This window comes from Crotalus tigris, unplaced genomic scaffold (genome assembly GCF_016545835.1).
Source record: "Crotalus tigris isolate CLP2741 ecotype Arizona unplaced genomic scaffold, ASM1654583v1 scf7180000021160.8983255:1529534, whole genome shotgun sequence".
NCBI classification, from domain to species: domain Eukaryota; kingdom Metazoa; phylum Chordata; class Lepidosauria; order Squamata; family Viperidae; genus Crotalus; species Crotalus tigris.
Window position 1 is genome coordinate 892,501 of NW_024098373.1, and position 23,123 is coordinate 915,623.

The 23,123-nt window shown below is 46.2% G+C and overlaps 1 protein-coding gene across 1 annotated transcript in view; it reads left to right on the forward strand.

Annotated features, from left to right (window-relative positions):
• Positions 1-10,942: 10,942 nt before the first annotated feature.
• LOC120320080 (store-operated calcium entry regulator STIMATE-like) overlaps positions 10,943-23,123 on the forward strand; it is a 44,764-nt gene continuing 32,583 nt past the window's right edge. The window contains exons 1-4 of the mRNA XM_039369522.1: positions 10,943-11,442; positions 19,687-19,735; positions 21,599-21,694; positions 22,772-22,893. Of these exons, the coding sequence (XP_039225456.1) occupies positions 11,295-11,442; positions 19,687-19,735; positions 21,599-21,694; positions 22,772-22,893 (415 nt within the window). The 5' untranslated portion in view covers positions 10,943-11,294. The remainder of the gene's footprint in view (positions 11,443-19,686; positions 19,736-21,598; positions 21,695-22,771; positions 22,894-23,123) is intronic.

The following is a 23,123-nucleotide window of genomic DNA, read 5'->3' on the forward strand; positions in this document are numbered from 1 at the left end:
ACTAGTCTTATTTAAATTACATCAGTGGAATTCATTCTCCCCTCCAAGTTATATAGCGGAAAAACCAAAGAAGTCATTGTCGATTTCAGAAAAGGCAGGCACAGCCACACTTCTCTGTGCATTAATGATTCACCTGTGGAGATGGTTACCAGCATCAAATTCCTGGGTGTGCAGCTAGCGAGTAGGCTGGCTTGGTCGCTCAACAGTGAGACACTGGTGAAGCGGGCACAGCAGCACCTGCATTTTCTGTGTCCATGAGAAAAGCACATCTTCCTTCCCCTGTCCTGACCACTTTCTACAGGGAAACGATCGAGAGCATCCTGTCATATGGCATCACAGTCTGGTTTGGAAGCATCCCTGCTTCGGACAGGAAGGCGGTGCAGAGAGTGGTGAGGACGGCAGAAAAGATTATTGGCAGTTCCTCCCTCCCATCCAGGACGTGGCACAGAAGCGATGCTTGAGCAGGGTCTGCAAGATTATCTGGGACACTACACATCCTCTTCATGATCTGTTTTCCTTGTTACCTTCTGGGAGGAGGCTTTGTGGTATCCATAGCAGAACATCCAGCATTCAGCCATAGTTTCGTTCCATACAGCAGGGCTTTTCAACCAGTGGTATAGGTACCACCTGTGGTACATTGGCACCTGGTAGGTGGTACACGACCATCCTAAAAAAGCAGGGGAGGAGAATGAGCTGAACCAGTGGCAGAACTGCACGAGCCTGAGCGAGAGATGGCTGGAGCTGCAGGGCTGTCAAGGCTCATCGGAAGCTCCAGGATCAGCGCTTCTTCGGGGATTTCAGGGCTCAGCGCCAGGATCAGCACTTCTTCGGGGATGTCAGGGCTCAGTGGAAGCACCAAGATCAGCGCCAGGCTCCAGCTGGAGCTCGGCGCTGATCCTGGTGCTTCTGCTGAGCCCTGAAGAAGCGCCAGTCAGCTGGAAAGCAGCACTGATCCTGACACTTCTGCTGAGCCCAGAAGAAGTGCCGATCAGCTGGAATGTTGCAGCATCTCCAGGGTCTTGTGATTTACATTTAGATGCTTGGCAACTGATTCATATTTATGACGGTCACAGTGTCCCAGGGTCTTGTGAAGTGACCAAAGCCTGCTGCAACCAACCAGCAGATGGGGGGGGAATGAAAACCAAACAACCCCCACCCCACCCCCACTGTGAATCCTCAACAGAAATGCTCACAGCAATGAAAACCTCGGACAGGAGGAAGAGTGCCGCCGGGTGGGCAGGCAGCTGTCTTGCTCGGCTGTGGCTTGGGGGGCACTTTTTTCAGTGCCATTGTAACTTCGAACAGTCACTAAGCGAACTGTTGTAAGTCGAGGACTACCTGTACTTTATTATTTTTTCCCTTTTTTTTTGGTCATCAAGTTTTTGATACCTTGCTAGGCGACTGGTGGTACTCAGATGTTGCCATATCCTAAAAGTGGTACAATGGGTGAAAAGGTTGAAAAGCCCTGCCATACAGCATTAACCTTGTGAACTCTCAAGCTTCCTCCTTCCGTTATATATTCAAGATGGACAGTATTTAATATTCATTTGTTATGTATATGCAGGGGTGTGGGTCTATACATACGTTATATATAGTATATTTAGGTGTGTGTCATGTATGTGTTTCACATTGAGAGCAGGCAACTAAATTTCATTTTTGATGTGGTGCCGTTGTGCCCACAGTAAAAAAAAAATGACAATAAAGGTTATCTTATTTCCCACAAATAAATAAACCTGTTCAGAAGATAAATTTTTATATCTACAACATTTCAGCCAGCTGCATTTCTGTATCACGGCATCATACTAAGCTATGCGGTGTTTTTAATGAAGTTTTGTCAATGCCATGCACCATGTTGAGGCATAAATCTGGTTTTTCAATGTAGCCCCCGTTGAAATATTAAGTCAAGATAATGTTCTGGTTTAATGTGCATTACAAGCCTTTCTGTATAGAGAGCATGTCTGTGCATAATTTAGCTCTTCTCTTCCTATTCACGTTCTTTTGGGTCATGTTGTTTACATTGAACATCCTTATTGTAAATTATAATTTTCCTCAAGAGCTTTGCTAGAGAGACAGAAAGTATGGCGATGTAGTCAGACAGAGACAAATAAGTCATAAAACAAGTTGCATCATTCTATTATGTGTAAGAACTAAAAAGCCTCAAGGTGAGAGACAGGACAGAGAGATGGGCTGAAAATGGCTAGAGGAGGCAATTTAAGGCGGAGGTCTTCAAACTTGGCCCTTTTATGACTTGTGGACTTCAACTCCCAGAATTCCTCAGCCAGCCTCCGTTTTATTCATTAGATTTAAGACAGGGGTCTTCAAACTTGACTCTTTTATGACTTCTGGACTTCAACTCCCAGAATTCCTCAGCCAGCCTCCATTTTGTTTGTTAGATTTAAGACAGGGTTCTTCAAACTTGGCCCTTTTATGACTTGCGGACGTCAACTCCCAGAATTCCTCAGCCAGCCTCCATTTTGTTCGTTAGATTTAAGACAGGGGTCTTCAAACTTGGACCTTTTATGACTTGTGGACTTCAACTCCCAGAATTCCTCAGCCAGCCTCCATTTTGTTTGTTAGATTTAAGACAGCGGTTTTCCAACTTGGCCCTTTTATGACTTCTGGACTTCAACTCCCAGAATTCCTCAGCCAGCCTCCATTTTGTTTGTTAGATTTAAGACAGGGGTCTTCAAACTTGGCCCTTTTATGACTTGTGGACTTCAACTCCCAGAATTCCACAGCCGGCGTGCCTGGCTGAGGAATTCTGGGAGTTGAAGTCCACAAGTCATCAAGGGGCCTGTTATGTCCCGAGCCTTTGCAAACGGCTCGGGCGTTTGCAGGCAGTCCCGGGCAGGTGCAAAGCTGCCCGGGACCAGACAGGCTGTCGCCAGCGCCGTGCGCATGCGCGGGTGCTGGCGCAGGAAAAGTAACCCATTTACCTGGGAGTTGCCTATATAAGAGGCTGCGAGGCGTTTGGGCGAGGCTGAAGCCATCTTCCTGTAAGCTGAACGCTGAATAAAAGAAACTGAGAACTCCAGCTGCTTCTCGTGTCTGTTTTCCCGCCACGGAATCAACACTGGCGACGAGGATGGGATGCCTTGCACTACCTGGAAAGGAAGAAGTGTAAGCTTACCCAAGGAGTCCTGAGCGGCGAAAGAGGAACGGCGTCGACTCGGCAGCTGCCCGCCAATCCGGTGCGCCTTCGGGGGTAGGCTGGCTGATAGACCGTCTCCTGAAGATCCGAAGATGGCGAAAATCGGAAGGCTTTCGGAATTCGACGTCTCACATCCAGAGCGGTGGGAGTCCTACGTATCCAGACTGGAGAACTACTTCAAGGCAAACCAAGTGAGGGAAGATAGCTTGAAGGCGGCCACCCTGCTTTGCGTTTGCGGCCCAGACGCCTTCGAAATCGCAGAAAACCTTGCAGCACCTGTCCCAGTAGAGTCTGTAAGCTACGCAGACCTGAAGAAGCTGCTGAAGGAGCACTTCAACCCCAGGGTGTCCGTTATCTCATGGCGCCACACCTTCGAACAAAGAGATCAACGGTCCGGTGAGTCAGCCAAGGAATACATCGCCGCGTTACGGAAGGCTGCCAAGCCCTGTGAATTCAAGGACCTCGAGGAACGACTGAGGGACCGATTCGTGTGCGGGTTAAGGCATCGCGAGCTACAACAGAGACTTTTCGCAAAGGAAGAATTATCCTTCCAAGAAGCCTTAAGGGAAGTCACCGCAGAAGAAGCAGCAGGCGGCGCCGTCAAAAACATGCGGCCGATCAGAAACAGTGCAGAGGGTGCGTCCGTGCACCAGGAAGACGTCCGACGAAACTCCGAGGAGGATCCGGACGAGGAAGTCGACCGTCTACACCCCGCGAGGGAAGAAAACCAGAAGGGAAGCTCTTCGGCTCCGCTCAAGTGCATCGACTGTGGAGGTCGCCACAGGAGAACCGACTGCAAGTTCCGCTCCGCTACCTGCCGGACATGCGGTAAACAAGGGCATATTGCAGCTGTGTGCCTGGGCCGACGAAAGGCACAACCCCAAGAAGACCGCCTGAAGGGTACCAGATTCCCCAGCCAGAATAGGGTAGGTTTTTGCGCTTCGCGAAGAAGCATCTGTAGAACAGGCACACACAAGCCCATGAAGAAAAAGCTGTCACTCAACGTGAAGCTACAAGGGGTTCCATTATCTATGGAACTAGACACAGGGTCTGCCCTGTCCATCATTTCATTGCATACTACTCCAGAACACTGTCTTCTGCCGAGCGCAACTACGCTCAGATAGACAGGGAGGCTCTGGCTGTTGTTGCTGGAATTAAAAAATTCCACGATTTTCTATATGGCAGGCATTTCACGGTCTTCACTGACCATAAGCCTCTGCTGGGACTGTTTACCACACGTAAGCAGACTCCCCACATCATTTCCCCTAGAATGCTTAGGTGGTCTATTTTCTTGTCTGCATATGATTTTTCATTACTCCACAAGCCTGGGAAAGAAATGGGCCATGCTGATGGCCTCAGTAGATTGCCTCTGCCAGTAGTAGAAGCTGACCCCGCGCCAGCTGTCAACATTCTATCAATCCAAGCCTTGCCCGAGCTCCCTCTTAGTGCCAGGGATGTTACCGCTGAAACAGGTACAGATCACACACTTTCACGTGTCCGCTCCTGGGTCCTGTCCGGGTGGCCTGAGCACTGCCCTAGTCCTGAGTTTCAGAGTTTCTGGTCCAAAAGAAACGAACTGTCCCTTTCTCAGGGTTGTCTGCTTTGGGGAAACAGAGTTGTCATTCCCACCTCAATGAGGACTAGGGTCTTAGAATCCCTCCACGAGGGTCATCCTGGCATTGTTCGTATGAAGGCTCTTGCACGCAGCCACTTGTGGTGGCCTGCTTTAGATAAAGATATTGAGGCTAAGGTACACGCATGCCACCTGTGCCAACGATCTCGCCCAGAGATGCCCCAAGCTCCTGTGCATAGATGGGAGGAAACACAGTCCCCATGGTCTAGGGTGCACATTGACTACGCTGGGCCCTTTCAGGGCCAGTTCTTCTTGGTCCTTGTTGACAGCCATTCAAAATGGCTTGAGGTTGTGCCTGTCTCATCCACCACCACTGCAAAGACTATTCAGGTACTGAGGGGGATTTTTGCTGCACACGGGCTGCCAGATGTCATTGTGTCCGACAACGGCCCTCAATTCACCTCCTCCGAATTCCAAGCTTTCTTACAGGCAAACCTGATTCGTCATGCCACGTCTGCGCCTTTTCACCCGTCCACCAACGGTATGGCTGAACGCATGGTGCGCATCACAAAGGACGCCTTGAAGAGACTCACCTACGGGGACTGGCATCACAGGTTGGCTGACTTTCTCCTTTCTTATCGCACCACACCGTCCACTTCTACAGGGAGAAGCCCAGCTGAACTTCGTTGGGGGCGTCAACTTACTACTAAACTTGACCGGTTGCATCCGGACAGACTGCCTTCATCTACCTCACATCCTAGGGCACCTAGACAACTACTTGTGGGTGCCCCGGTTTGGGCTCGCAATTACGGGCCTGGTCATACATGGGTCCCCGATTCTGTGTCCAGGATCACAGGTCCTCTCTCCTACGAGGTTGCCCTGGACAACGGTCGTGTCCTGCGTCGGCACATCGACCAACTTCGCTCTAGGCGAGACTTTTCTGCTGAGACTCCTGGGTCTTTTCCAGGGAGGGAGGGGGACCCTTTGGAGCAAAGGGAAGGGCAAGAGTTACTGCCCATCTCCACTGAGGGAGCCACAAACGGCCCGTCCCCAGATTCCGCACTTGCTCCGAAAAGGAAGTCATGGAGCTTACCCACACAAACAGGCACTCACGCTTACTCCAGCCAGGGAGTCACCCCTGGGGAATACTCACTTTCCACACACATCACACAGCACTCCAGTCACGGAGGATACCCGGGGGGGCATCCCAACAACTCATTCCCCGCAAGAGAGCTGGCACACAATCCCCAAAGTTGGCCTGACCTTACCCCAAATCCTACAGGGGGTCAAACATACACAGAGCTAGTCGAGGAACCAAGTCCCGACTACAACAACCCTAGCACAAATCAGGGAACACCTGAGTTTTGGAAAGTACAGAAACCCACACGAGCCCGAAACACGAATGTGGTTCAGGGATGGACAGCTCCTGACAGGTCTTGGACGGACCTAGGAGGTTTAAGAGCCGCCCAGCAGCGGCTATCACTCAAGGGCGCCTGAGGGTCTACAGCTAGGTTAGGTCAACCAGGGCCAACAAAGGAAACAGAAGCCCTGTCCTGAAGAGCCCGTTGGGCAAGCAAGCAGGCCAGGCATCGGGCACAGTCCTTGGAAGACACCAGGGCACATAGAGAGAACAGGCTCACGCCTCCCTCCAGTCAGGGGACTTATGCCAGTAACCCAGAGCTAAGAAGGTCACAGAGAGCAAAGAAATCTCCTAAGTATCTAGAAGATTACATAACATTGCTGGCAAGGCAAAAGCCAGTAATCAGTGGGAGCACTGGGGAGCAAAATGTCATATAAAATAAATGTTGTATGTTGGTAGTAGTTTTAGCCCGGGGGAAAGGGGTGTTATGTCCCGAGCCTTGCAAACGGCTCGGGCGTTTGCAGGCAGTCCCGGGCAGGTGCAAAGCTGCCCGGGACCAGACAGGCTGTCGCCAGCGCCGTGCGCATGCATGGGTGCTGGCGCGGGAAAAGAAACCCATTTACCCGGGAGTTGCCTATATAAGAGGCTGCGAGGCGTTTGGGCGAGGCTGAAGCCATCTTCATGTAAGCTGAACGCTGAATAAATGAAACTGAGAACTCCAGCTGCTTCTCGTGTCTGTTTTCCCGCCACGGACTCAACAGGGCCAAGTTCAAAGACCCCTGGCCTAGATGGGTGTTTTTCAAACTTGGCCTCTTTAAGATCTGTGAAATTCAACTCCCAGATCTCCGCAGTCAGCATGCTTTAACACATGTGGACTTCCAAATCCCAGAATTCCTCAGCCAGCATAATTCCAGAATTCCCTTAAACATGCTGCCTGGAGAATTCTGGGAGTTGAAGTCCACACATCTTAAAAGTGGCCATGTTTGAAAAACACTGGCCTAGATAAACAAGAATCGCCTCTCCTTGTTCAGGTTTTAGGGTGCTCAAAATAGCCTGGAAGTATCAGTTTTACCTCTGTTCACATGAGGCTGATCCTGTTGCAGAACTGGGCTGGGCCTTATAGTTTCCATAGGCTCTGAGGCTTTCATCAAAACGTGTCTCTGTATGTATGGCACATCGGGGAACTATCAGAGGACTGGAAAAGAGCTGATGTAGTTCCCATCTTCAAAAAAGGAGAGAGGGAAAAAAAAAACAGATGTGGGAAACTACAGACCAGTGGTTCTCAACCTGTGGGTCAGGACCCCATTTGGGGTCGAACGACCATTTCACGGGGGTCGCCAAACAACACAGTCCGCCATTTTTTCTCCCTTTTCCTTAGCTGTGCTACTCCCTTTTATTCTATTGGCTTTTGAAAGCCAATAGAATAGACTCTCTTGAATAGAGTCTAATTCTATTGGCTTTCAAAAGCCAATAGGAATTGTCCAGGCTGTCTCTGCCCTGCTGAGCCTGCCAAAAGTCCCATTCTGCAAACGGTGCTGCACCAGTTGAGTAGTCCTCGACTTACGACCGGCTGAGTAGTCCTCGAATTACGTCCGGTTGGGGGTCACGGCATTAAAAAGGTTGAGAACCACTGCTACAGACCTATCAGCCTGACTTCAATACCTGGGAAGATTCTGGAAAAGATAATCAAGCAATGAATCTGCAAAGACCCAGAAGCAAACAAAGTCATTACCAAACGCCAACATGGGTTTGTCAAAAACAGATCATGCCAGACAAATCTTACTGCGTTCTTTGACCAAGTGACAAAATTAGAGGACCAGAGGAATGCTGTGGATATAGTTTAATGGGACTTCGGGAAGGCATTTGATAAAGTAGACCACAGTCTACTACTTGATAAGATAGACAAATGTGGGTTAGACAGCATCACCACCAGATGGATTCGTAGCTGGCTGACCACAACTGAGCATATAATTTCTGTTGCTAAGCAAGACAGTTGTTAAGCGAATTTTGCCCCATTTTCTGAATAATAATAATAATAATAATAATAATAATAATAATAATAATAATAATAATAATAATAATAAAGTTGGAAGGGACCTTGGAGGTCATTTAGTCCAACCCCCTGCTCAGGCAGGAAACCCTATACCATTTCTGACAAATGGCTGTCCAGTCTCTTCTTAAAAACTTCCAGTGTTGGAGCATTCACAGCTTCTGGAGGCAGGTTGTTCCACTGATTGTCTGAAATGGTATAGGGTTTCCTGCCTGAGCAGGGAGTTGGACTAGATGACCTCCAAGGTCCCTTCCATTGTTGTTGTTGTTGTTGTTGTTATTATTATACATATCACAGTTCAGCCTGTTACGCAAACCTTGCCAGTTAGGGGTTATTCAATACATCATGGTTTCAAATTGTGCAATACAGTATGAGGTGTTAAGCAAATTCAGGGTTTTTCTTTTAGCCAGCTTTAAGCCATGTTTTCTTCAAAATACAAAATGCAGTTTTCATTGTTCAGCAAGGTGGTTGTTACATGAGCGTGCCTGATTTTACCTGTTTTGTCACAGTTATTAACAAGTCACTTGCAGCTATTAAGTGAATCATGCAGTCATTAAGCGAAAAACATGGTTATTAAGCGAGTCCGGCTTCCCCCATTGACTTTGTGTGTTGGAAACCGGCTGGGAAGGTCGCAAATGGAGATCACGTGACCTCCGGGATGCTGCAACTGTCGTAAGTACAAGCCAGCTGCCAAGCACTCAAATTCTGATCATGCATCTATGGCAGTGGTTCTCAACCTGTGGGTCGGGACCCCATTTGGGGTTGAACGACCATTTCACGGGGGTCGCCAAACAACGCAGTCCACCATTTTTTCCCCCTTTTCCTTAGCTGTGCTACTCCCTTTTATTCTATTGGCTTTTGAAAGCCAATAGAATAGACTCTCTTGAATAGAGTCTAATTCTATTGGCTTTCAAAAGCCAATAGGAATTGTCCAGGCTGTCTCTGCCCTGCTGAGCCCGCCAAAAGTCCCATTCTGCAAACGGTGCTGCACCAGTTGAGTAGTCCTCGACTTACGACCGGTTGAGTAGTCCTCGACTTACGACCGGTTGGGGGTCGCGGCATTAAAAAGGTTGAGAACCACTGATCTATGGGAATGCTGCGTTATAGTAAATCGTGCTTGAAACATCTGTTTGCCAAAATGAGGAAGGGAAAGGAAGAGGGAATGAATTTAGACTGGGTCCCTCCAGATGTTTTGGACTCAATTTCCCATCTGGAGATACGGTATCTAAGTGGAGAAGGTGGCTTTAGAAGCATTCTGCGAAGTTAGTTCAAGTCTTAGGTGAAGTGAGGCTGTTGGGTTAATTCAATAAACCATGATTCAATTAAGCATGGACCGGCATGTTGTGGGACCATAGAAAATGCTACAAAATCCAGAATTGGCTCTGGGCTGTCTACAGAGTGTGAAAACGTAAGACGAGGGCCACAATAGTGCGATTGAAGCTCCACCCATTTTATGGGTTTTAATGAATCATAGGCACCATCTTGAATTTTTTGCAGACTCCCCTAATCTTCTTTTCTGATCTTGAGTTGCTAGCCACACTTTTCTCCAAGGTGGCAAGGAAAAAAATTTTATCAGACAGATCCAGCATTTCTTCCAAGGAATTCTGGGAACTGTAGTTCAGCAACATCTGGAAGGTTGAAAGTTTCCCATAGTTTTCTTGACCACCCCCACCAATCCTGACAGGGCAAGCCACTAGGGCAGGGGTCTTCAAACTTGGCCACTTTTAAGACTTGTGGACTTCAACTCCCAGAATTCCTCAGCCAGGCCCTGCGCTAGAATATAAAATAAGAGTAAACCCCACACCTTTCTAGCACTGACGACGTTACCTAGTTGGGTCATGAAACATCTGCAAGAAGACAACTAAGCTCCGGGAACACCAAGGACCCATCACTATCCCAACAGCTAGTAAACCCCACTTCAGCTTTCTCCAAATTCGGCCGCTTTAAGACTTGTGGACTTTAACTCCCAGAATTCCTCAGTCAGTCATGGTTATTCTATTAAATAGGAGCCAAGGTAGAGAAACAGCCTTCCCTTACATCAGTGTTTCCCAAACTTGACAATTTTAAGGCAAACGCTGGCTGTGGAATTCTGGGAGTTGAAGTCCACATGCCTTAAAATTGTCAAGTCTGGGAAACACTGCCTTACATCAAGGGTCTTCAAACTTGGCCCTTTTATGACTTGTGGACTTCAACTCCCAGAATTCCTCTATCAGCCATGCTGGCTGGGGAATTCTGGGAGTTGAAGTCCATATGCCTTAAAATTGTCAAGTTTGGGAAACACTGCCTTACATCAAGGGTCTTCAAACTTGGCCCTTTTATGACTTGTGGACTTCAACTCCCAGAATTCCTCTGTCAGTCATGCTGGCTGGGGAATTCTGGGAGTTGAAGTCCACAAGTCTTAAAAGTTGCCAACTTTGGACTCCCCTGCCCTGCTGGGATGGTGTAGTCCTCCTTTTCAGGCCCAAAGATATATTTCCTCTCCCTACGGAGGATCCATCAGTGGTTCAACCGGAGGTGCTCTGGAAAAACTCCGAGCCACCAGAAATTGATCCGCCAATCAATTATGCAGATCTATGGAGACTGGGTTGCCCTTTTGAGTCGCTCGGCGCTTTGCAGCACGCAAGACTCTGCAGCCCCGAGGTCCCCAAATTCAAATCCAAATCCGGGGCTACGAGAAGAAGACCCCCCCCTCCTCCCCCCCCCCCAAAACCAGTCCCGCGCATGGCGAACCAGCCTTTGCAGCAAATGCAACCCTGTTGCTTTCCGAAAGCGGGTCCAGAGGAAATGAGTGGTTCATTCAGTCGCGGATCAAGCTGTCGTGGGGAAGCATCGAGCCGATTTCCGCAGGTCGTGGCTTGGCTTGGAAGCAGAGGGGATCCCCGGGCGCCTCCACCCCACCCCCAGATCTGATTAACATGAAGCCCGTATCCAACAAGCCCAAAGCTCCGGCTGCGAGGCGGGCGTGGCTGCCTCCCTCTGAGCCGCGCCCTCCCCGGGGGAGCCTTATTAGCCCTTCCCGGAGGAAGCGTCGCTACTTTGAGCCTGCCGGGGTGCGAGTCCCGGGTCCGCAGCCGCGTCTGAGCCGCTACTTGCTTCTGGTGCTGGTGCTGGTGCTGGTGCTTCTGCTTGGCGGTTCCGGGCTGCTGGCCTTCGGTCCGGGATGGCGCTGGTCTCAGACGAGCTGCCGGCGGCCAACTTGACGCGCGTCAAGATCCGCCCGCAGGGGTGCGGCCCCGGGGCGCTACTCGACCGCTTCGGGGTCTTTGTGCAGGCGCTGCTGGCCCTGGTCGCCTTCAGCACGCTGATGCGTGAGTGTTGCCGGCTTTGCTTTCCCTTTCTCGCCCACTTTCTCTCTTTGCCCTTCCTTCTTTCTTTTTCTCCCTTGTTTCTTTTGCTTTCTCTTGTCTTTCTCTTTGCTCCTTTCTCTTTTCTTCCTTCCTTCCTTCCTTCCTTCCTTCCTTCCTTCCTTCCTTCCTTCTTTCCTTCTTTCCTTCCTTCCTTCCTTTCCCCCCCTTTTTTCTTTCGCTTTCTCTTGTCTTTCTCTCTCTTTACTCCTTTCTCCTTCCTTCCTTCCTTCCTTCCTTCCTTTTTCCCCTTGTTTCTTTCACTTTCTCTCTCTTTGCTCCTTTCTCTTTCCTTCCTTCCTTCCTTCCTTCCTTCTTTCCTTCCTTCCTTCCTTCCTTCCTTCCTTCCTTTCCCCCCCTTTTTTCTTTCGCTTTCTCTTGTCTTTCTCTCTCTTTACTCCTTTCTCCTTCCTTCCTTCCTTTTTCCCCTTGTTTTTTCACTTTCTCTCTCTTTGCTCCTTTCTCTTGTCTTTCTCTCTCTTTGCTCCTTTCTTTCCTTCCTTCCTTTCTTCCTTCTTTCATTCCTTCCTTCTTTTTCCCCTTGTTTCTTTCGTTTTCTCTTGTCTTCCTCTCTCTTTGCTCCTTTCTCTTTTCTTCCTTCCTTCCTTCCTTCCTTCCTTTCTCTTTGCTCCTTTCTTCTTTTATTTTCTTTTTTCACCTCTTTCTTGCTTCTCGTCTTTCTCATTCTTTCTTTCTCTTTGCTCCTTTCTCCTTTTTTCTCTTTTCCTTTCCTTCTCTTTTCTTTCTTGTTTGTTTTTCTCTTTTTCTCTTTGCGCCTTTCTCCTTCCTTTGCTTCCTGTTTTCTCCCTCCTGCCTTTTTTGCCCTTTCCCCTTCCTTCTCTTTCTTATTTCTTTTTCTCTTTCTCATTGCCCCTTTCCCCTTTCTCTATCTACATTTATCTATCTATCTATCTATCTACATTATCTCTATCTTCTGCCTATCTGTCTATTTCTCATCTATCATCTCACAGATAGATATATCTATCATATCTGTCATCTTACCTTTATCATTTATTCCATCCACCCACCCACCTACCTACCTACCTATCCATCCATCCATCCATCCATGCACCTACATCCATCTCTCTCTCTCTCTCTTATCTATCTATCTATCTATCTATCATCTATCTATCTATCTATCTATCTATCTATCTATCTATCTATCTATCTGTTGCTATCTAGCTATCTAGCTATCATCTATCCACCTATCTATCATCTCTATGTCTATATCTACAGCTATTTCTACATCCATCCATCCATCCATCCATCCATCCATCCATCCATCCATCCATCATATTTAAAAACTGCCCATCTCACTCACAGAGGAACTCTGGGCAATGCACAATACATTTCAAGACGTTCAATGTACTGCTTTATTGAATAGCTTAAGAGATCAAATGTGGATTTTCTGTGGCAAGGCCAGCCAGGTTGCCTATAATTGGGTCATCCGTAATGAAAACTCAGACTCCGGCAGAAACTTTGCCCCCCCCCCATCCTATCCACCCAGCCTTCCTTTCCTAAGCCTCCCTGCCAAATCTGGCATCTCAGCTTGGCAACGTGGGGCTGGGCTTGGTTTTCTCTGGGGCAGCTGCTCTGGCGTCTTTACCCATTGTGTTTTTACCCACTTGGCCATCTGGAGAAGCTGAGCTGAATGGGAATAGGAGACAGGAGGGGGAAATGTTGTCTCTGGGGCTGGGTTGAAGACAGCTCTGCAGCCTCTTCATGTCTGGAACTGATGAGCCCCCGCTATTCACGGGGGGGGGGTCGACAAAGCAAAGTTCAGGGCTCCTTTTGCATGGTGAGGAAGCTAAACAGTCCTGCTGGGTACCAAAAATGTACAGTATCCAGCCTAGCATCTTGTTTCCAGAATGATTAACCAAAGTTTATGAATTGGACACGAGATGCCCAGAAAGTCTACGAACTGGACACGAGAATTAGCATCCTTCTCTTTGCATTTTAATTAGGGGCTCTTGAGACCCCAAATATCTCTTGATAGCTGGAGGCCTCTTTTTTTTTTTTTCCTGTGATTTGATTTTAAAATCTGCTTAAACATTGGACCATTTCCCAATCTGTTAGGAAATGCATTTGTAAGGAAGAGAAGCCGAGAAATCAAGGGCTACATGATATAAGTAGTCCTTGACTTACAACCGTCTGTTTAGTGACCGTTCAAAGTTATAATGGCCCTGAAAAAAAAAAAAGGTCTTATGACTGTTTTTCACACTCAGGACCATGGCAGCCTCCCCGTGGTCGCATGATCAAAATTGGGATGCCTGGCAACTGGCTCATATTTATGACGGTTGAGGTGTGCTGGGTGTGTGTGTGTGTGTGTGTGTCATGTGATCCCCTTTTGCAGGGGTGGGATTCAAATACTTGAACAACTGGTTCTCTGCATGGATGCCACTTCAAGAAGTCCATTCTGGGCCTGGGCATCCGAGGCCTAGAATAGACTTCCGGAAGTGGCATCCACGCACTTCCGGCGGGCTGTTCTAGGTCTGGGAGGTCTCCTCCAGGCCTCCAACGCCTAGAATGGACTTCCAGAAGTGGTATCTACGCACTTCTGGCGGGCCATTCTAGGCCTTGGAGGTCTCCAGGCCTCCAAGACCTAGAACGGACTTCCGGAAGTGGCATCCACACACTTCCGGTGGGCTGTTCTAGGCCTGAGAGGTCTCCTCCAGGCCTCAAAGGCCTAGAATAGACTTCCAGAAGTGGTATCTATGCACTTCTGGCAGGCCGTTCTAGGCCTTGGAGGTTTCCAGGCCTCCAAGGCCTAGAACGGACTTCTGGAAGTGGCATCCACACACTTCCGGCGGGCTGTTCTAGGCCTGGGAGGTCTCCTCCAGGCCTCCAAGGCCTAAAATGGACTTCCAGAAGCGGTGTACATTCAGCCGGTTCTCCAAAGTCAACAAAAAATTACCTACCGGTTCTCCCGAACTGGTGCAAACCGGCTGAATCCCACCACTGCCCTTTTGCGACCTTCTGACAAGCAAAGTCAATGGGAAAGCCAGTTTTCCTTAATGACCCTGTTACTAACTTAACAACTTTAGTGATCCACAACAACTATGGAAAGGAAGGTCATAAAATGGAGCAAAGCTCACTTAAATCTGTCTGGCTTAGCAAAGGAAATTTGGAGCTCAGTTGTGGTCATACGTTGAGGACTCTACAGCTGTTTTCCTGATTTCAGCCTTGGAATTCAGCAAGTACCTTGTTGCTAAGTTCAGAGTCCCGAGTCCTGTCAAGATAAAATCATCATCAATTTACAGATCTTTTTAAAATGAAAATTGAATCTGGGACTCTCCCGCATGTAAGATGGTTTGTCTGGTCTCTGAGCTATAATTCCCTCCGAAGTACAGTTATGAAATTAGTGGCAAATTCAGGATTTGCTGTGCCACAGTAAGTTGATTCAACAGGTAGGAGCACCTGTGTGTCTCTGCTGGGAAGCTAAATAGATGCAGGAATGGTTGGTACTTGAATGGAAAAGAACCAGCTAGGCCAGGGGTAGGCAACCTTGGTTCTTTTATGACTCGTGGACTTCAACTCCCAGAATTCCTGAGCCAGCCATGCTGAGGGGAAAGGGAGAGGTTTCCAAGCTGAGCCATGCTGGCTCAGGAATTCTGGGAGTTGAAGTCCACGAGTCAAAAAAAGAGCCGAGGTTGCCTATCCCTGCCCTATATCAGGGCTCCTCAATCTTGGCTAATTTAAGACTGGTGGACTTCAACTCCCAGAATTCCTCAGCCAGCATGGCTCAGCTTGGAAACTTCTCTCCCCCCCTCAGATGGCTGGATCAGGAATTCTGGGAGTTGAAGTCCACCAATCATAAAAGAGCTAAGGTTGCCTACCCCTGTCCTAAGTCCTCCTGTTCTAAGCAGTGAGCCTCCTAGACCAGGGGTAGGCAACCTTGGCTCTTTTATGACTCGTGGACTTCAGCTCCCAGAATTCCTGAGCCAGCCTGGCTCAGCTTGGAAACATCTCCCTTTCCCCTCAGCACGGCTGGCTCAGGAATTCTGGGAGTTGGTCCAGCATGGTTCAGCTTGAAAACCTCTCCGTTTCCCCTCAGCACGGCTGGCTCAGGAATTCTGGGAGTTGAAGTCCATGAGTCATAAAAGAGCCAAGGTTGCCTACCCCTGAGCTAGGTCATCTCACGATGATAAGCCAGAAGTTAGACCTGGAAATTGAAAACAAACAAACAAACAAACAAACAAAGTGAGTGTCAAACTATTATTGTGTCATAGCCAAGAAACCAGGATGGTTGTGTCTGTGGAATCAATTGCAGTAGTAAAACATTTACCAATGTACGGGAGAGAAGATTAGACCTTAATGTCTATCATCCAGGTCATGGTTGTCCCAAAGATGTTTTTTCAGGAAGCAACTGGACTTTCTTTGTTTTTCTTTGAAGACGTTTTGCTTCTCATCCAAGAAGCTTGTTCTGCTCTTGACTGGATGGTGGGGAATGGAGGGATTTATACTCCTTGCAGACAGCTGGTCATTTGCCTTCTTTTAGAGGGTCACTGAGACCACTTGGAGGTTTGTCGGTGTCCTCAGGGTCACCTGAGTGGTGCAAATGGGTGTGGGGCCTTCTTGGCTGCAGGATGTTTTCCGCTCTGGGTCTCGTCTGTTGGAGACAGGCGCAGGCTGTTGGGGATGAGTCTGCAACACAGACAACACAGACTCCTTCCATTCCACCCCCGTCCAGTCAGAGCTGAAGAAGCTTCTTGGATGAGAAGTGAAACGTCTTCAAAGAAAAAACAAAAAAGTCCAGTAACCTTGTGAAGAAGCATCTTTGGGACAACCATGACCTGGATGATGGAGAATCTCCATAGACATCCCACTTATCTCTAGGTTCCATTTTATTTATCTGTTCATCTATCTATCTATCTATCTATCTATCTATCTATCTATCTATCTATCTATCTGTATCTATCCTATCTTCCTTCCTTCCTTCCTTCCTCCCTCCCTCCTTCCGTCCTATCTATCTATCTATCTATCTATCTATCTATCTATCTATCCTTCCTTCCTTCCTTCCTTCCTTCTTTCTTTCCATCTATCTATCTATCTATCTATCTATCTATCTATCTATCTATCTATCTATCTATCCTTCCTTCCTTCCTTCCTTCTTTCTTTCCATCTATCTATCTATCTATCTATCTATCTATCTATCTATCTATCTATCTATCTATCTATCCTTCCTTCCTCCCATCTATCTATCTATCTATCTATCTATCTATCTATCTATCTATCTATCTATCTATCTATCATCTATCTATCTATCTATCTATCTATCTATCTATCTATCTATCTATCTGTCTATCTATCTGTTGCTATCTAGCTATCATCTATCCACCTATCTATCATCTCTCTCTATGTCTATATCTACAGCTATTTCTACATCCATCCATCCATCCATCCATCCATCCATCCATCCATCCATCATATTTAAAAACTGCCCATCTCACTCACAGAGGAACTCTGGGCAATGCACAATACATTTCAAAATGTTCAATGTACTGCTTTATTGAATATCTTAAGAGATCAAATGTGGGTTTTCTGATTTATATTCCACTTGTCTCACCATATAAGGTGAGCAGTGAAGGGACCTTTTCCTGGTGCTCTAGATTTTGTTTAGATGTCAAAAATCTTTTCCCTTTTCAGCCATGTCCGGTTTCTCCCATAAAATGAAATAGAAACATTCCTGTAGACCTCTGATCCAAACTTTTTTGAGGCTCTGTGCGTCATTGTGCAAATGACACCAGTTGTGCAGTTTGAGTCTTTTTGCGAGATGACATCTTCATGATGTCATCAAACCCTCCTTTTTAAGCAAAAACTGAAATTCTACCCACTCTTGTTTTTTTGTTTTTTTTGTTTTTGCTAGTTGACAGGTTTTGAAAGAGAGAGAAAAAAACCCAGAATTTTCAGCTTGTAAGATGATCTCTGGATGATCGTGTTTTTAAATCTTCCGTTAATGGAAAATAATACCTTTTGTGAATCCTGTCTAGCATGGCTTGAACACCCAGCTTTCAAGTGTGATAAGATGGCAATTTAGAAATGATGAGAGCTAATGAGGTGAGCCTTCTCATCAAGCCTCATTAAATCTGAGAGAGTGATCAGAGGCAGTGTAATTATCACAGCCAGTAATGACAAAAAGGGGCTTGATAGGGAAATAATTAATTGCACAATAGGCATTAATTCAATAATGACTCTGCATTACGGAGTATTGACTAGAATTAAAGAGGGGCTGAGGTGGGACAAAATCTGCGAGATATGTTTTTGAGGGGCTATCTTCCCCCCCAAAAAAAGATCCTGGGTGTCAATCAAAGCCACTCCAGATGGAAGGTACAGATTCAGAGATGGACACATTCAAACTTTATTCAGTTCTTGGTGGTCTCTGAACTTGGTTCAATTCCCACCAGGTTAGATCACCTCAACAGGGCCCAAACCCAACATTTCAACCTTAAATACTTCACCATCACAATTTCAGGGCTTAAAATGGGACTTCCTTCAGGTGGCTTGAGGCCTTGCGATCACCATTTGCCTCCCAACCGGCTTCGGAGAAGCAAAGTCGATGCTTGCTTAAATTAAGGGCAGCAGATTCGCTGAGCAACTGTGGTAATTCGCTTTGTGATTGCAGCAAAACAAGTTGTAAAATTGGGGGCGATTCACTTAATGACTGCCTCGCTTAGCGGTGGAAAATTCTGGTCCCAAGCTCTTCTCCAAAGCACCTGAAGGCAGGACAAGAAGCAACGGATGGAAACTGACCAAGGAGAGAAGCAACCTAGAACTAAGGAGAAATTTCCTGACAGTGAGAATGATTAACCAGTGGAACCATCTGCCTCCAGAAGCAGTAAATGCTCCAACACTGGAAGTTTTTAAGAAGAGACTGGACAGCCATTTGTCTGAAATGGTATAGGCCCAGGGGTAGGCAACCTTGGCTCTTTTATGACTCGTGGACTTCAACTCCCAGAATTCCTGAGCCAGCCATACTGAGGGGAAAGGGAGAGATTTCCATGCTTAGCCATGCTGGTTCAGGAATTCTGGGAGTTGAAATCCACGAGTCATAAAAGAGCCAAGGTTGCCTACCCGTGGCCTAAGTCCTCCTGTTCTAAGCGGTGAGCCTCCTAGACCAGGGGTAGACAACCTTGGCTCTTTTATGACTCATGGACTTCAATTCCCAGAATTCCTGAGCCAGCATGGCTCAGCTTGGAAACCTCTCCCTTTCCCCTCAGCATGGCTGGCTCAGGAATTCTGGGAGTTGAAGTCCACGAGTCATAAAAGAGCCAAGGTTGCCTACCCCTGGTATAGGGTTTCCTGCCTGAGCAGGGGGTTGGACTAGAAGACCTCCAAGGTCCCTTCCAATTCGATTAATCTGTTATTCTGTGTTCGTATTTTGAAGTTTACTATGTAAGTTTCAGGGCTCACATCCAGATGTGATTGGCTCTACACTGGCCAACAGTTATAATGTTCTGGGTCATGTGACCACAGGTTATGATTTTTCTTTTGCCAATTTCCACTTTTTTTTACTGGTTTCTGGCAAAGCAATGTCAATAGGAATATATTGATTTTCTTAACAACCACTATAAAAACGTTGTAAAATTGGGTCCAATCAGGTAGGTACTTCAAAATAGAGTGGAGATTAAAAACATAAAGGTTTCCCTGTCCAGCCATATCTGACTTTAGGAGGCTGAGTGAGCCAGCGTTGTCTGAAGACATTTTCCGTGGCCATGTGGCCAGCATATCTATACGCCAAAGGAGCACGGAATGCTGCTACCTTCCCACCGACGTATCTATTTTGTTGTTAGTTGCAAAGTCGTGTCTGACCCATCGCGACCCCCATGGACAATGTTCCTCCAAGCCTTCCTGTCCTCTACCATCTTCTGGAATCCATTTAAGCTCATGCCTACTGCTTCAGCGACTCCATCCAGCCACCTCCTTCTCTGTCGTCCCCTTCTTCTCTTGCCCTCCATCTTTCCAAGTACCTATTTATCCACTCGCATTTGCATGCTTTTGAACTGCTAAGTGGGCAGGAGAGCGGTGATTACTCACTTTAAATCCTGGATCTCTGGTAGGCCATTATGATCTGAATAAGGAATATCAAGTTTAACACGTTGAATGGAACTTATTTAAAGCTCAACCAGCCTGACTGTTGTTATATACATGTTTCCATTTATCATATATTTTTTAAATATATATATATGTATAAATATTGTCTTTTCACAGTAAAACGATTTAAGGAGCCAAAAGAAGAGAGGCGGTCTTGGAGAATATGGTAAGATGATAGGCAGGCAGGCAGATAATGATAGATAGACAGACAGGCAGGCAGATAGATAGATATGATACATAGATAGCTAGATAGCTAGGTAATGATAGATGGAAGATAGATAATGATAGATGATAGATAATGATAGAAGTTAGATAATGATAGATGATAGATTATGAGATAGATGATAAATACATAGTTCGTCCATCGATTTCGATGAAGACCTTGACATCTTGTGGGTTATGGGCCATCAACGATGTGTCCGTAGGTGGCTAATAAGACCGATGTTAGCACAGAATGTTCTGCCACATACTGAACAAAGAAATGTAGACACTGTTACTTCAGCATTTACAGCTCTGGCTTTGCGGAGTGCTCACTTTTCTTGTGCCAAGATTGTCTTTCTGTGTTCATATGTCTGGCAACCCTGGTACATCAAGGTGCGCCATGTCGGTTGATCATGCGCCAGAAGTTCCCAAGAGATGGTGTTAATATCCAGGGACTTGAGAGAGGCTTTCAACATGTCTTTGTATCACTTCTTTTGTCCGCCGTGCAATCGCTTTCCTTGAGACAGCTCACCATAGAAGAGATAAATACATAGATGAATAGATAATGATAGATGATAGATAAATAGATAATGATATAGCATAGATAGATAGATAATGATAGATAGATAATGATAGAGATAGATAATGATGGTAGATTATGATAGAAAGATAAATAGATAATGATAGATAGATAGATAGATAGATGGATAGATAATGATAGATGATAAATAGATAATGATAGATAGATATAGGTAGGTAGGTAGATAGATGGTAGATAATTATGACAAATGAATAGATAATGATAGATAGATAGATGGATAGATAATGATAGATGATAAATAGATAATGATAGATAGATGATAGATAGATAGATAGATAGATAATGATAGATAATGATAGATAATGATAGATAATGATAGATAATGATAGATAATGATAGGTAGATAGATAGATACATAGATAGAGATAGATAATGATAGAGATAGATAATGATAGATGGTAGATTATGATAGATGGTAGATTATGATAGAAAGATAAATAGATAATGATAGATAGATAGATAGGTAGGTAGGTAGGTAGATAGCTGGTAGATAGATTATGATAGATAAATAGATAATGATAGATACATAGATAATGATAGATGGATAGATGGATAGATAATGATAGATGATAAATAGATAATGATAGATGATAGATAGATAGATAGATAGATAGATAGATAGATAGATAGATAGGTAGATCACCTGTGTTTGGGTGAGTAATCACTTCTAAAGTGAAATACGGTCATTTTTTTAAAATGAAAATATAAAGCTTTAAAGATAGCCCTTGACTTACAACCTTTCCTTCAGTGACCATTCAAAGTTACAACAGCACTGAAAATAATCAACCTGTGACCGTTGTTCACACAGGACTGTTGCAGCCTCTCCATGTTCATGTGATCAGAATTCAGATGCTTGGCAACTGGCATGCATTTGTGACAGTTGCCATGTCCCAAAGTTACACGATCCTCTTTCGCAACCTACTGACAAACAGAGGGGAAGTCAGATTCGCTTCACAACCATCTTGCTAACTTAACCGCTGTGATTCCCTTAACAACTGTGACGAGAAACGTAAAACTGGGCAAAACTCTGTGAACAAACTACCTTGCTTAGCGACAGAAAATTTGGCCTCAGTTGTGGTCATAAGTCAAGGACTACCTGTATATACTGACCTACGTTTTACTCTTTCTGTTTTATTATTTTTCCTTTTTCTGTTCTGTTGGATTAATAAAGTCCTCCCCCCCAGGTCTTTAAAGCACTGCTGTCTCTTGAATCCAAATTCTTTCAAGGTTTTACGACACATCCAAGCAAGCCATCGGGGCTGTCTTCATCCACTTTGCCAACGTCTTCCTGTCTGACCTTACGGAAAGAGACCCTTGCTCTCTGTGAGTTTGGCTTTTGTGTATAAAGAGTTGTGTCTTAGACCCGTACAGTCCTCCTATCCTCCTGGATTCCTGGTTCGTAGCAAACCGTGGTTTGTTTTTGCCTCTAAATTGGGAAACGGTGGTGTGGAGACACCATGACTTTGCAGCGAACTGGGATCAAGAATTGATTTCCTACTTTGCTTTCATGCATTCGTATTGATGGGATCTATACAGCACTCGGTATCGTTTGCAGCCCAAAGTGACTCAGTTCACATATGTCTTTTATTTTTTTATTTATGGAACTGTATCTTGCCTTTATTGTTATTTGTATAAATAACACAAGGCGGTAAAGATGCCTAATACTCTTTTTTCCTCCTGTTTTCTCCACAACCTTTGAGGTGGGTTGGGCTGAGAGAGGGTCTGGCTCAAAGTCACCCAACTGGCTTTCATGCCTAAGGCAGGACTAGAACTCACCATCTCTAGGTTATTGGCCCAAAGTCACCCGGCTGGCTTTCATGCCTAAGGCAGGACTAGAACTCACCAACTCCTAGTGATTGGCCTAAAATCACCCAGCCAGCTTTCATGCCTAAGGCGGGACTAGAACTCACCATCTCCTGGTAATTGGCCCAAAACCACCTGGTTAGCTTTCATGCCTAAGGCAGGACTAGAACTCACCATCTCCTGGTAATTGGCCCAAAATCACCTGGTTAGCTTTCATGCCTAAGGCAGGACTAGAACTCACCATCTCCTGGTAATTGGCCCAAAATCACCCGGCTGGCTTTCATGCCTAAAGCGGAACTAGAACTCACCATCTCCTGGTAATTGGCCCAAAACCACCTGGTTAGCTTTCATGCCTAAGGCAGGACTAGAACTCACCATCTCCTGGTGATTGGCACAAGGTCACCCAGCCAGCTTTCATGCCTAAGGCGGGACAAGAACTCAGAGTCCCCTGGTGATTGGCCCAAAGTCACCCAGCTGGCTTTCATGCCTAAAATGGGACTAGAACTCTGTCTCCTGGCTTCTAGCTTGGTACTTCACCACTGGATCAGATTCGGCTCTCTTAAAGTTTTCCTTGCTTCTCTCCTGGTTCTGCCACAGTTATCTGATGAACTTCATCTTGGATGCCACTTTGGGAATGCTGTTGATCTGGCTCGGGGTGAAAACGGTCTCGTGGATCGTGGGGTGGTGGCAGTGCCCCTTCCTCGCCTTTGGCGAATATGGTAAGTTCAGGCTGCTTCAGCAGCTGCAGATCTGCCCTTATTAGCCTCTTCAGAGATTGTATTAAATTAAGAAAACAGCGACAGGAAATCCCTTAATCAGGGAACTCGGTTACAGCATTACATTTCTAGATAGTCCTCGACGTTCAACAGTTCGTTTTGCGACCGTTCCAAGTTACAACGGCACTGAAAAAAAAATAACTTAGGACCCTTTCCCACACTCGTGACAGTTG